This window comes from Procambarus clarkii, chromosome 42 (genome assembly GCF_040958095.1).
Source record: "Procambarus clarkii isolate CNS0578487 chromosome 42, FALCON_Pclarkii_2.0, whole genome shotgun sequence".
NCBI lineage: Eukaryota > Metazoa > Arthropoda > Malacostraca > Decapoda > Cambaridae > Procambarus > Procambarus clarkii.
In genome coordinates, this window is record NC_091191.1 from 9742396 (window position 1) to 9756020 (window position 13625).

The 13625-nt window shown below is 44.0% G+C and overlaps 1 protein-coding gene across 1 annotated transcript in view; it reads right to left on the minus strand.

Annotated features, from left to right (window-relative positions):
* Window positions 1-674: 674 nt before the first annotated feature.
* The window catches only part of LOC138373362 (neurofilament heavy polypeptide-like), a 55651-nt gene continuing 42700 nt past the window's right edge, over window positions 675-13625 (minus strand). The window contains exons 3-6 of the mRNA XM_069339560.1: window positions 8048-8866; window positions 2069-2093; window positions 1417-1506; window positions 675-779 (exon numbers count right to left, since the gene is read on the minus strand). Coding sequence (XP_069195661.1) covers window positions 675-779; window positions 1417-1506; window positions 2069-2093; window positions 8048-8866 — 1039 coding nt within the window. The remainder of the gene's footprint in view (window positions 780-1416; window positions 1507-2068; window positions 2094-8047; window positions 8867-13625) is intronic.

Consider the following 13625-nt stretch of genomic DNA (forward strand, 5'->3'; position numbering starts at 1 on the left):
ATTGCCCTTGTTTCTTCCTCTGATACTGGCCTCTGATCTGGAGTATGCCGTCATTTCTGCCCTTACTCGGCCTGACACCTGACTGCCCTTCCCCGGCATTTCCTTCCTCACCAGACCCCTGTTAACTCGCCTGCACTCCTTACCACGAGTCTCAGCCCAACTATTTCTACTGACTTTGCCTATACCCCGAACCCTGATTTCTCTGATGCTGATCTTGCCTAGTTTTGTGCCCTTTACTTTGTATTTTTATTTTATTTTGTCATAGCTGTCCTTCACTATGTTCTTTAAAGGAATATCTATGGCTTTTATGCCAATTTCAGTGAGCTGCAGCTTTTGATCTTGCAGTTTACACTGCTTTGCATTTGTTTCCAGGAACAGATGCGTAGCACTCATCCTGATAGATTCACAGTTACTCCCTTCTCTACTTCCCTCTGGCTGCTTCTGATACCCCTAACTCTACTACTTTCTTGATCTGGAGTGATGTTCCTTTTGTTTCCCCTTCTTTTACAGTTGAAATGTTCCATCTACTGTCACTGGTATCTTTGTAAATGAATGGTTAACCATCTGTTCCATTTATTTCCCTCCACATGTTCCAAATTTCTCTTACTGATCTCTTTCTGATCTCAAGGACATTTTAGAGCCATTGCTGGTGCCTGTGCTTTTTATAGGTGATTTTAACTGTCAACACACTCTGGAGCGATGTCCTTGAAAATATTCGAGGCCATCTTCAAGATCCTTTTATCATCTCTTCTCCTTTGTCTCTCCTGAATTCCAGAGGGCTGACTCACGTTGAATCACACTCATACATTTTCCTGCATAAATCTTTCTCTGGTCCTCTTCCTTTTATATAACCTGACATGAAGAGTCCTTAATAGCCCCCATAACAGTGATCATTTCTCTATCATTTTTTTGTGCCATTTTTTTTACCCCCTTGGTGGCAGTTTGATAGGGCAAACTGGAATCTTTTCACTCTCCATGCTGCTCTTTCCTCCCATCTGATGTCTCCCATGCTCCCTCCTTCATGCTGCCTTAATACTTTAGGTGCTGCTCTCTGCTGTCCGTTGCTATGCCTCTCATGGTATGCAGAAGTGTACTCCTTGGTGGAATTCAGAATGTGCCTGAGCTATATGCTTCAAGTGTGCAGCCTTGAAAAGGCACCATCGCCGGAATACGTATGAATCTTTTTTTTTTTTTTTTTTTTCGGATGGCGAGTGTGGTGGCCCATAAGTCCATCCGTACAGTTAAATGTGGTAGTTGGAGATGCTACATCTCGACTCTTACTGTAGACACCCATCTCCCTCATATCTGGAAGAAAGTCTCTAAGATTGCTGGTAAATTTGTTCAAGACCTGTCGCCTGTCCTTCATCTCAGTGGTTCAGTTGTGGCAGATCCGGGTATACATCTGTGATACCTAACTTTTGCTGTGACTAAGTCTGACACATTGCTAATTGCAGTGCCAATTATAAGCCGTGTTGATCTTTCATCTTTTTCACAGTCTCGAGAACCCTGTTTTTAAAGTACAGTACAGAGTTTTAATTTCATGACTTCTTATCATATTTATTGATTGGTCTCTTGAGTTCCATTTAAAAAAAAATCCAAAGCTACCTTTCCAACAAAGTAAGTATGCATTTTGAAACCGAACAAATTGTTATGACCTTTGAACACTGACTCCTAAGGAGGATTGTTTTTCCTCTTTAACTGCTGCAATAATGTTTTGTTCCCTAGTGTATGACTTTTGACATCTTGCATGCTCAGAAACACTTATTAGTCTTTCAAGGTGAGTTATTTGAGTGTCACCTTTTTTTTTTTTTTTCACTTGACTGTCGTAATGCCAAGTCCTCTTTCTTCAATTTCAGTATTATAATTTGACACACTTCACAAATAAAGCACATATCCGAATCATTTCAAATGGCACAAATATATTTATAAATTAGAGTAATATAACTAAACTAAAACAACATAATTATTATTTGCTGAAATTCCGGACTAATTGTCAAACTGCTGTCCAGTCTTGAAAAATAGAAAACATTCATCGATTTATTAATATTATCATCTTATCATTACAGACTTTCTGATAACCATATGTGTGGTACCTAAAACAAAACAAGCAAATAAAATTTTTAATGTACCAAAAACATAATTTACCTACACTAGAAATGAATGAAAATTATATTCAGACCCTTTTACTATGAAATTGTTACTGTAACCCTACATAGAACATGCCAAGGACCACTCTTGTAGAGAATTTTCTTTCTAAGAGTATTTGTTACCTACTTAGCTAAAACTGACAGGAAACAAAAAACTCAGTTTTGGCACCATTTTTCAAGATAAAGGCCAGAGCTCTCTTCCTGCAAGGAAAAAAACTTGGCATAGAATAACACATAATAGTTTAACACAGTTTCCAACTTTCTGGGAAGTTGTTCCGAATTGCAATTATTTTTTTGGCTTAACTGACTAAATGGTCTTTTCACTTTTATTTTTTTATAACTTGTCAGTCAATCTAAGGATGGACTTGGAGTTCATCCTTAGCTGAAGCATTGCATCTATAAAAAAAAAAAATCTTTGACGTGCATCACAATGTAACTGCTGAACCCATTGAACCTCAATTCTAGTAGCTTGTTTGTTTGTTTGTTTATTTTCAAGAAGGTAAATTGGGTTTGTGAGAGTACATAACATTGGTATTTTTACATTCTTACAAAGCCACCAAAACAGTGTTTCGGGTAGGCCCTTTAATCTAACAGATCAGGTAAGTTGAATAGGTACATTGTAGCAAAATTTTATTTCAATCACATAACTACGATATAAATTGACGGAGGTGGTTACACTGATGAAGATTCATGTCTTAAGTACTAAATATATTGGGGAAGTTGGTGGCACAAGATACTAGTGTGAGTTTGAAACATAAGGTAGGAAACTATGAGGATGAAATTAGCTACTTTTTGGTTTTACTTTTTGAATAAAGCATATAGGATGGAATTTTCTTAATTGTATTCTATGCTTCCAAAAATCCCTTGCCCATCGTCGTTTTCCAGAAAAACAACTTGATGGGCAACAATATTCTGGAGTGAGCATTTGCATGCAAAACTGTTCTCAATGTATTCTCACAAACCCAATGTACCTTCTTGTATATATATAAATAAATAAATAAATGTATTTAGCAATGGTTTGGCACATTTTCTATTGCCAAATATCTCTGTTCACTTAGCAGTAAATAGGTACCTGGGAGTAAGTCAACTGTTGTGGGGTTACATCCTGGGGAGGGTCAGTAGTGTGACTTAGGGGGACCTCAATATACCCAGGCTGCCTGTCTCCAGTTACTCCAGTAGGCAAGTTGAATTATGTTGCTCTTTCACCTTGTGTTCAAGCAGAGCCCCGTCGTCATTCTTTATAACTACAATGCTAGGCAAGGAAAGTGGTAGCTCTCGCTTCAGTAATAGGAATGTGAATCAACTGCTATTGCTACTAAATGATCATGATGCAACTCATCCTCCAGCTCACACAATAATTAAGCTGGTTTTTACTGTTTATGCAGTTTTGTATTTATTTCAGTATAACAACAAACGTTTTCCTTAAATGTAAATTTATATTACATATTGTGAGTTTACGTATAGTTAGATCTAGGTAAGGTGTTTTGATTATGTTGATTTAGAAAGTGTTTGCACTACAGGCTGAAGTACGCTTCTAAGCATAGCCTCGGAACATAGCTAGGTGGACAATAATTCCAAATACTAATTTATGCAACCCGTCCTCGACTGAAGTCCATTACATCCAGCGTCGACCCACAGACGCATTCATAAATTTTTACATGCTGTTCATTCAAAATGAATTTTCTCAAATATAAATTAATATTATAATAGCATCTTGTGCATATATAGGCATAGGTTAGGTTCTGTTGGAGATTATTTGTATTTGTAGTACATGGGTGAAGCATTTACAGGGTTGTGGCTCGAACAAAATGCGTCAGTGAAGCACTTGTTCCGGAACTGTTCGAACGTCATCGGTTGTGAGTCGTGTGTAAACCGTTTTTCATTCATAAACAGGGCATTTGGCGGGTGCATGGAATCACTTTTGGGTCTTTTGTTTGAAGGACGGGCTTAATTTACGTAGAGTTCTGTAGTCACTATTTGACTTGTACGCTGTAAACCTCACAACCCTTTGGTTTGATGATTCGCTGGATGTACGATCGTGGGCGGCCTTGAACCCACTGATGTTTGTGAAGACATTCTAGACCTGTGTTGCTTTCAACGCATCTCACTCCTGGTGCACATCATCTCTTGTAACAGATTATATTATTAGACCATCACACTAGTCTAGATTAACCACTGTTCACAGATAGACACAAACCTTAGAAAAATTCACCAGGAAACAGTAGTGTGTCAAAACGATTACTTTAAGGACAGTAAGCAGACAATCGTTGCTGCAGGATAAATACCCCTAACGCGCGCCCGGCCGCCTAGGCTATCACCATGCAGTGATGCAGGTGGTAGCCGAGGTCACTTAGGGGCTTCAAGCAGCTGTCCTCCTCACTCTTCCGTCTGGCACCATAGGCACTATACGCGTTCCTCTGCAGGGCTCATCATCTGCTTCATGCGTCCAGGTAAGTAGTGCTGGCTCTTCCTGCAAGACATGTTCTAGTAGGACCATTATATTATTTTACATTTATGCTTCAGGACTTGAGTTTATATACCACCTTCATATTACATTTTCCATATCACTACTTCCCTCCAACTGTGGCTGAAGGTTACTTTCCCGGAGGTTTGCTTTAGTTTCCCCTATACCCATCAACGGTACCTGCTCCTAGGGCTTCTGGCTGACTCTTCCTGCAGGGTTTCCTCCGCTGCGGGATCTGTTGACGGGTGTCTAATGGTTTAACCTATAGCTAGTTCTTGGGACAGAAATTATTGGGCACATTTCCTTTCACCTAATGCTATGTTCACCTAGCAGTAAGTTGGTGCTCAGACGTTATAGTCAGCTTGTTGTGGGTTGTATTCTGGACGGGGGTCAGTAATTCGACCTTAGGTTACAGGGGGGGGGGGGTTCTCGATATAAGCCTAACGTGTATGAATACACTCTGGTTTCCTCCCCCCGACCCAATGAATTATAAAAACTATAAAAATCGTACGAGTTTATGTATATTTGGAATTAATAAAAATTTTCTAAAGCATTCTTTTTCTTTTCAATAAGTCCGAAGTATAAAACGCTGTCATAGACGCAGAACACCCTGGCCCCCCCCCGGTCTGGGCCCTCACCAGCCAAGACTGAGCAGTGAGGCTGGGGTCTCGGCCGACGTCATCTTCCCAGTAACTTGCTTTAATACCGCCTTCGAAACTTGGGCTAGCTGGCAGGGCGTTATTAAAGCCAAGTTACACTCATAACGTGGCGTCATTACACACTATAAGCTCACACTTCTGTTCCACCAAAGCTGTTATACGCGCGCGTGTGGACACAGATGTTCTCGTCTAATTATACTTCCTGTTTTACGGGCTATTCATGCCCGTGCCACTTCTTGGGTGGCTTAATCTTCATCAATCAATACTTCCTGTTGATGAGCTTCAGCTCTTTTTGATCCCGCTTCGGTGTACATCCTCAGGCTATGTTCATTCCATCCTGCGGCCGACCCCAAAGACGCATTCATAGATTTTAACATGCTATTCATTCAAAATATAAATTTTCTCAAATATAAATTATTGTAGTATACTGTTCATATTTAGGCTTAGGCGTTTAGGTTCTGTTTATAATCACTTATATTTGTGATACATGGGTGAAGCATTTACAGAGGACATGACAGTCACCACTCAGATAGGTGAGTGGCCCCGGGGAGGATTGACTGGGTGCCAATCCTTAACTGTAACCTCTGTTCATCCAGCAGTGTTTAAGGACCTGCCCGAAACGCTATGCGTGCTAGTGACTGTACAAGAATGTAAGAACTTTTATTTTTTAAAGTGTGTAGTTGGATATAAATAGGAACCGCTTGTATAGGCCAAGAAGCAGTCTACAGTTTCCATTATTCATATGTTTTACATTTTTAAAATCAAAATATGAAGTGTAGAGTACAGAGTGAAGTGTAGAGTACAGAGTGAAGTGTAGAGTACGAGTGAAGTGTAGAGTACAGTGGAGCAAGCAAGACAAATCTTGCTTGGTTCTTTCATATTAAACACAAAAGATTAAGAGATAACATATCTCTCGCAATACCACGTGTCTCGCTGCTTCTCGGCATACTTTCGCGAGGTACTAAATCAAAGGCTTTGCAACAGTCAAGGAATAAAATGTTGCAATTGTTTCCAGTGTGGCGAAGGAGGGAAGGTGTTGGCTACGAAGAGCGGCGGGGACAGCTTGCCGGTGATTTGTCTGGTGTGGGGAGAGGAGGAGGAGGAGGAGGAGGAGGGAGGACACAACTTCCATGTTCGTTGGAACAGCGGGTCGGTGGTAATGGGGTATCTTAGTTGCTGGGGAAGATTTTCATGGCTAAAAAGAGGTAGTTTGCAGTAAAATAGGTACCTGGGAGTTAGTCAGCTGTCACGGGCTGCTTCCTGGGGGTGGAGGCCTGGTCGAGGACCGGACCGCGGGGACACTAAAAGCCCCGAAATCATCTCAAGATAACCTCAAGATAGTTTGTGGAATTTTGAAGTTAGGAGAGAGAGGGAGAGAGAGAGAGAGAGAGGGTGTTGGTGAGGCTAGAGATGTGTGCCGGGATAGGCGAGTGGGTTGTATTGACGTCAGAGTTTAGGGTGATAGTGGAAGGGAAATGATTTAGGGTGATAGTGGAAGGGAATGGAGGGGAGGTGAGGAAAGGGATGGGTGAGGAAAAGCGGAGGGGAAAAGGAACGGGGGATGAGTTATCATGGGAGGGGTATGCTGTGGTGATGCATCTGTGTGTGTGGTAAAGAGGATTTCAAGGGATGAGACCAGGTGAAGAGGTTACATGGAGGAGGGAAGGGGGGAGGAAGGGGGTGAGGGAGAAGGATGAGAGGGAGTTGCACAGTGAGGAAAGAGAGGAAGAGGCTGGGTGGCAAGACGAGGATCATATTCCAGTGTACTGAGACTGTTATGAATGCAGTTTGAGAGGTGATGAGGAGGAGGAGGAGGTAGGAAGACCAACATAGGAGTGAGAAGATGAGGGGCATGACTTCCTACTTGTGAGTGTCTGTCGAGGAGTACCGACTTCTTTGAGCTCTCCTATCTATTTACACGTCGTGGTTTTAAAATGTCAAGCTAGTTGTGTGTGTATATATATATATACACACTATATATAATATATATATATATATATATATATATATATATATAATATATATATATATATATATATATATATATATATATATATATCTGCAGTAACTCCCTTTGTGTTGCGGATGGATTTGGCCTCATAACATCTTTTAAAGATGTTTTTTTAAGAAGTATTCCACCTGTCGTCGACTCGTTCAACGTGTGTCTGTGATGCTGTTGTATCCACCGGCGCCTCCAAGTCCTCTTGTATTATTATCCCTCGAGTTAAAAATGGTATCATTGCTCAGCTTGTCTATTTCCTTCAGTATTTGTATGTTGTGATCATGTCTCCTGTCTTCTAGAGTTGTTGGGTTTAGTTCACTTAGTCTTTTTTTTTATTGGGTTCTGAGTGGCGTTGGACGTGTCGACGTGAGAGAGAAGGGGGCAAGTGAGTGGGTGATGGGTGACGGATGAGTGACGGATGGATGATGTGTGATGGGTGATGGGTGACGGATGAGTGACGGATGGATGATGTGTGATGGGTGAGCGTAGCATCAAATAACACGACAGATGTGTTCATATACCAGGAACCTTTTCAACCAGTGTTTATTTTTCACTGCAGTGTATTGCAAAATATTATTCAATGTCTGCGTGCATGGGCACTGGTCAGGATCATATTGAAGGCTCTGCTCGACTTGCCGGAAGCACTAAAGCTGCCTAGTCTGCGGTATGGTAGCAACTTGCCCGGGAGCTTAGGAAACTAATTATCCTCATATATATGTTTAATCCCTTTCTGCTCTGCAACAATTCGGTCCCCTGTGGGATGAATCGACAGCACTTGCAAATGCCCGTGATGAGTGGGTCGGGTCTGGCAGATCCCGCTGCATTCGCCAGCCTTCCCTGGCTGGCAGACGCCGTCTCTGGCTGGCAGACGCCGTCTCTGGCTGGCAGACGCCGTCTCTGGCTGGCAGACGCCGTCTCTGGCTGGCAGATGCCGTCTCTGGCTGGCAGACGCCGTCTCTGGCTGGCAGACGCCGTCTCTGGCTGGCAGACGCCGTCTCTGGCTGGCAGACGCCGTCTCTGGCTGGCAGACGCCTTCTCTGGCTGGCAGACGCCTTCTCTGGCTGGCAGACGCCGTCTCTGGCTGGCAGACGCCGTCTCTGGCTGGCAGACGCCGTCTCTGGCTGGCAGACGCCGTCTCTGGCTGGCAGACGCCGTCTCTGGCTGGCAGACGCCGTCTCTGGCTGGCAGACGCCGTCTCTGGCTGGCAGACGCCGTCTCTGGCTGGCAGACGCCGTCTCTGGCTGGCAGACGCCGTCTCTGGCTGGCAGACGCCGTCTCTGGCTGGCAGACGCCTTCTCTGGCTGGCAGACGCCGTCTCTGGCTGGCAGACGCCTTCTCTGGCTGGCAGACGCCGTCTCTGGCTGGCAGACGCCGTCTCTGGCTGGCAGACGCCGTCTCTGGCTGGCAGACGCCGTCTCTGGCTGGCAGACGCCGTCTCTGGCTGGCAGACGCCGTCTCTGGCTGGTAGACGCCGTCTCTGGCTGGCAGACGCCGTCTCTGGCTGGCAGACGCCGTCTCTGGCTGGCAGACGCCGTCAGGTCCTCCCTCCACCTGTCTTAGCGCGCTCGTCGGCCCAAATACACTGACATCTTTCCTATTTGTGTGTACTCGCCTAATTGTATTGACCTAATTGAGCGTGTAGGGTTGAGCTTCAGCTTAACCCTGAACAGGTGTGGGCTCTGTCTTGCCTTTATATGAATCACTGCCTAATGCATTCCACTTCTGAACTATTCTGACACTGACAAATTTCTTTCTAATGTGTCTGTGGCTCATTTGGGTGTTTGCTTTCCAACTGTCTCTTTTGTGCAAGTATTACTTGTGTTAAATAGTCAGTCTTCATTTAACCTATCAATTCCCTTGAGAATTTTGTATTTGGTAATCATGTCTCCCCTAACTCGTCTTCCAGCGACATGTTAGCTTTTCCTTGTAATTCATACCTGGTATTTCTGGGACTAGTCTGGTGGTATACCTGTGAACCTTCTACAACTTCGTCTTATACTTGACTAGGACAGGACTCTACGCTGGAGCCGGATACTCCACGATTGGTCTGACGTAAGTGGTATAAAAGATTCTGAATGATTCCTTACATTTCTAAAGACAGATATGATGTTAGCTAGTCTTACACATGTGTTATATATATATATATATTATGTGTGTGCTCACCTAATTGTGCTTGCGGGGGTTGAGTTCTGGCTCTTTGGTCCCGACTCTCGACTGTCAACCAACAGGTTGGGGCTGGGTTGTGTGTGTGTGTGTGTGTGTGTGTGTGGTTGTGTGTGTGTGTGTGTGTGTGTGTGTGTGTGTGTGTGTGTGTGTGTGTGTGTGTAATTACCTAAGTGTAGTCACAGGATGAGAGCTACGCTCGTGGTGTCCCGTCTTCCCAGCACTCTTTGTCATATAACGCTTTGAAACTACTGACGGGCTTGGCCTCCACCACCTTCTCACTTAACTTGTTCCAACCGTCTACCACTCTATTTGCGAAGGTGAATTTTCTTATATTTCTTCGGCATCTGTGTTTAGCTAGTTTAAATCTATGACCTCTTGTTCTTGAAGTGCCAGGTCTCAGGAATCCTTCCCTGTCGATTTTATCAATTCCTGTTACTATTTTGTACGTAGTGATCATATCACCTCTTTTTCTTCTGTCTTCTAGTTTTGGCATGTTTAATGCTTCCAACCTCTCCTCGTAGCTCTTGCCCTTCAGTTCTGGGAGCCACTTCGTAGCATGTCTTTGCACCTTTTCCAGTTTGTTGATGTGCTTCTTAAGATATGGGCACCACACAACAACTGCATATTCTAGCTTTGGCCTAACAAAAGTCATGAACAATTTCTTTAGTATATTGCCATCCATGTATTTAAATGCAATTCTGAAGTTAGAAAGCATCGCATAGGCTCCTTGCACAATATTCTTTATGTGGTCCTCAGGTGATAGTTTTCTATCTAGAACCACCCCTAGATCTTTTTCTTTATCAGAATTCTTTAAAGATTTCTCACATAATATATAGGTTGTATGGGGTCTATGTTCTCCTATTCCACATTCCATAACATGACATTTATTAACATTAAATTCCATTTGCCAGGTGGTGCTCCATATACTTATTTTGTCCAGGTCTTCTTGAAGGGCATGACAATCATCTAAATTTCTTATCCTTCCTATTATCTTAGCATCATCAGCAAACATGTTCATATAATTCTGTATACCAACTGGTAGATCATTTATGTACACAATAAACATCACTGGTGCAAGAACTGAACCCTGTGGTACTCCACTTGTGACATTTCTTCATTCCGATACATTGCCTCTGATTACTGCCCTCATTTTTCTATCAGTCAGAAAATTTTTCATCCATGATAGAAGCTTACCTGTCACCCCTCCAATATTTTCCAGTTTCCAGAACAACCTCTTATGTGGAACTCTGTCGAAAGCCTTTTTTAGGTCCAGATAGATGCAGTCAACCCAGCCATCTCTTTCCTGTAATATCTCTGTGGCCCGATCATAGAAACTGAGTAAATTCGATACACAGGATCTTCCTGATCGAAAACCATACTGTCTGTCTGATATTATATCATTTCTCTCCAGGTGTTCTACCCATTTAGTTTTGATTAGCTTTTCCAATACTTTCACTATTACACTTGTCAATGATACAGGTCTATAATTGAGTGTGTGTGTGTGCGTGCGTGCACGCAAGATAACAAGTAAAAGGCTTCCTGTACTGTAATGGTCATTTCGTGACGACCTGCAGTATACAGAGTTCTTAGCAAACTTTATATTCATAGTTAATTTAGTATATCTAAATGCGGCTAACTCCGTGCCTCTAGGAAGTTCCGTGTCACAGACTGGGTCTCTAAACCCCAGTTTATAACTCCGTGTATCGAGGTTAACTCTGGTTTTCGCTTAATTCCGAGTCAGTAGCTTCGTGTCTCGGCGGATTTACATATTTTATATACATACTATTTTAAAATATATTTCCGCACCCTGTATCTTAATGGGACGATATTGACCATGGGATATTTGTTCGATAAAATGCTTATTTTATCTCCAGGTGTTGCAAATACAGGTTGATTATTTATGTTGTTATTATGTTGATGTTTTCATCATCATGAACGTAAGAGAATAGTGAACATGTAGAACAATATGTTATGCGGGCCAGCGTGTCTGTGTCAAACTTGAAGGTTTCCGAGACTCAACTATGTAGAGTTATTCATGGATTAATAAGACATGAGTCGCGATACAGCCGTCAGACACTGCAGCGGACCGGACTGACAGGTCGGCTGGCGTGCTCATCAGCCCGGGGGTCACAACCATGTTCATAGAATCTTTCCTGTTGATTCTTCGGCCGGAGAACCGGCGCCGGCTTGAGAGGTGTGGTGGGCGGCTGGCGTTTGCTCCGCCAAAGGTCAGTGAAAGACGTTTTTGCCCAACTGGGCTGAGGGTTACAGGACGCCTTGTCATCTGGAGTCACTGGATGTCGATAGTCTTCCTCTGTGTAGGGCGGGGAGGGCCCTTCACTCGCCTCCCCTGGGGACGCCAGGGGTCGACTAACACCCACCTCCCAGCGTGTTGATCTGCCGTTAAGCGCACTAGTTATCACCGGCAGCCCGCGATTAGTCACTTTACTCTTTTTCCTGTCACGAGGACCGTAGGAGCAGTGCCGGCGCGGGTGACACCATCCAGGACCAGTGAAATGCCTGCACGTTGTCCCTCGTGCCGGTCGGCCGAGCGGACAGCACGCTGGACTTGTGATCCTGTGGTCCCGGGTTCGATCCCTAGCGCCGGCGAGAAACAATGGGCAGAGTTTCTTTCACCCTATGCCCCCCTGTTACCTAGCAGTAAAATAGGTACCTGGGTGTTAGCCAGCTGTCACGGGCTGCTTCCTGGGGGTGGAGGCCTGGTCGAGGACCGGGTCGCGAGGACACTAAACAGCCCCGAAATCATCTCAAGATAACCTCAAGATAACCTCGTTTGATATTTCTCTCCTGCTGCTCCTGCTGCTGGTCTTTCCCTTGCTCCTTCCATCCGGCACACGTCCGCTCTTCTGGCGTCTTTCTCACGGCTATCACATTTTTCACACGCTCCTGGCCTGATAGTCCTGCGTCATTCCCTGCACCCGCTCTCACCCAATTCTTCTCGTACTTCATGTATTCGTATTTTCCAAAATTCTTCTCCTTTTGTGGTTTTAAAGTAAATCCTTATTTCCTATTTTTTACCATTTCCCGACCGCAGGAGTTCATTAAAAATTAGTTACATAACTTAAAAATAGAATGTCTTTCTGTGCGCTTAATCTCGGCAAGGGCAGTCATCTGTTTATAATGTAGAGGCCTTCAGCATGGGGGGGGGGGGGCGTTGTCCCCCCATAATGGGGCTTAACTAGCGAAGTGGTATAGTATCAACGATTATAGGGTGGTGGTACAGGACTTAGCCTCACCCGAGCGTAGCTAGGCTACAAGGGCGCTGGGAATTATCCAGCCATATTGCAAAGGTTCCCATGCAAGGAACCTTTGCACCCATAGTGAATAAACCTCAAGAAAGAGCAGTTGCTTCCCTATTGTCTTGGGGTTCCCAGCAAGAACAGGTACAAGCCCGTAGAGCAGGAAATATTAGCTAGGTGTTGGGTTGGCACTGTCTAGGACCAGTGACAGTGCTGGATGGCACTGTCTAGGACCAGTGACAGTGCTGGATGGCACTGTCTAGGACCAGTGACAGTGCTGGATGGCACTGTCTAGGACCAGTGACAGTGCTGGATGGCACTGTCTAGGACCAGTGACAGTGCTGGATGGCACTGTCTAGGACCAGTGACAGTGCTGGATGGCACTGTCTAGGACCAGTGACAGTGCTGGTTGGCACTGTCTAGGACCAGTGACAGTGCTGGATGGCACTGTCTAGGACCTTTGTTGTTTCTGGGTCTTATCTTCGTGCCACGGCTGGCGTGTGTAATTAGATTACAATGGCTGTATCTCGCCAATTATAACATGATCTAGCGTAAATTAACTGCAAACATGATGCAAATAAAAATTTGGTCAAGCAGTGCACGGCATGACAAAGCTTGGCGCAATTATTTAAAAGAAAAAGGTCGTAGTTGTCATGGAAACACAAGATACCATCATGCTCATACGTCAGTCCGTCCTCCTAAGGTTCCCCAACGTCGAAAAACTGTCGTACTAACGTGCCCTTATCCTAACCTTCCAGAGGACCCACAACAGAAAACGGGACAGTGTGTCAATTTCGCGAGCCGCTTCCATTTTCTAGTACAATTTTTTTTTGGACTTAGGGTAAAGTATACGTCAAAATGCGACGGTCTATTTGGACTATTTCATGTTGCATACGTTAGTTAAGAATAGTGCAAGCATATATGTTG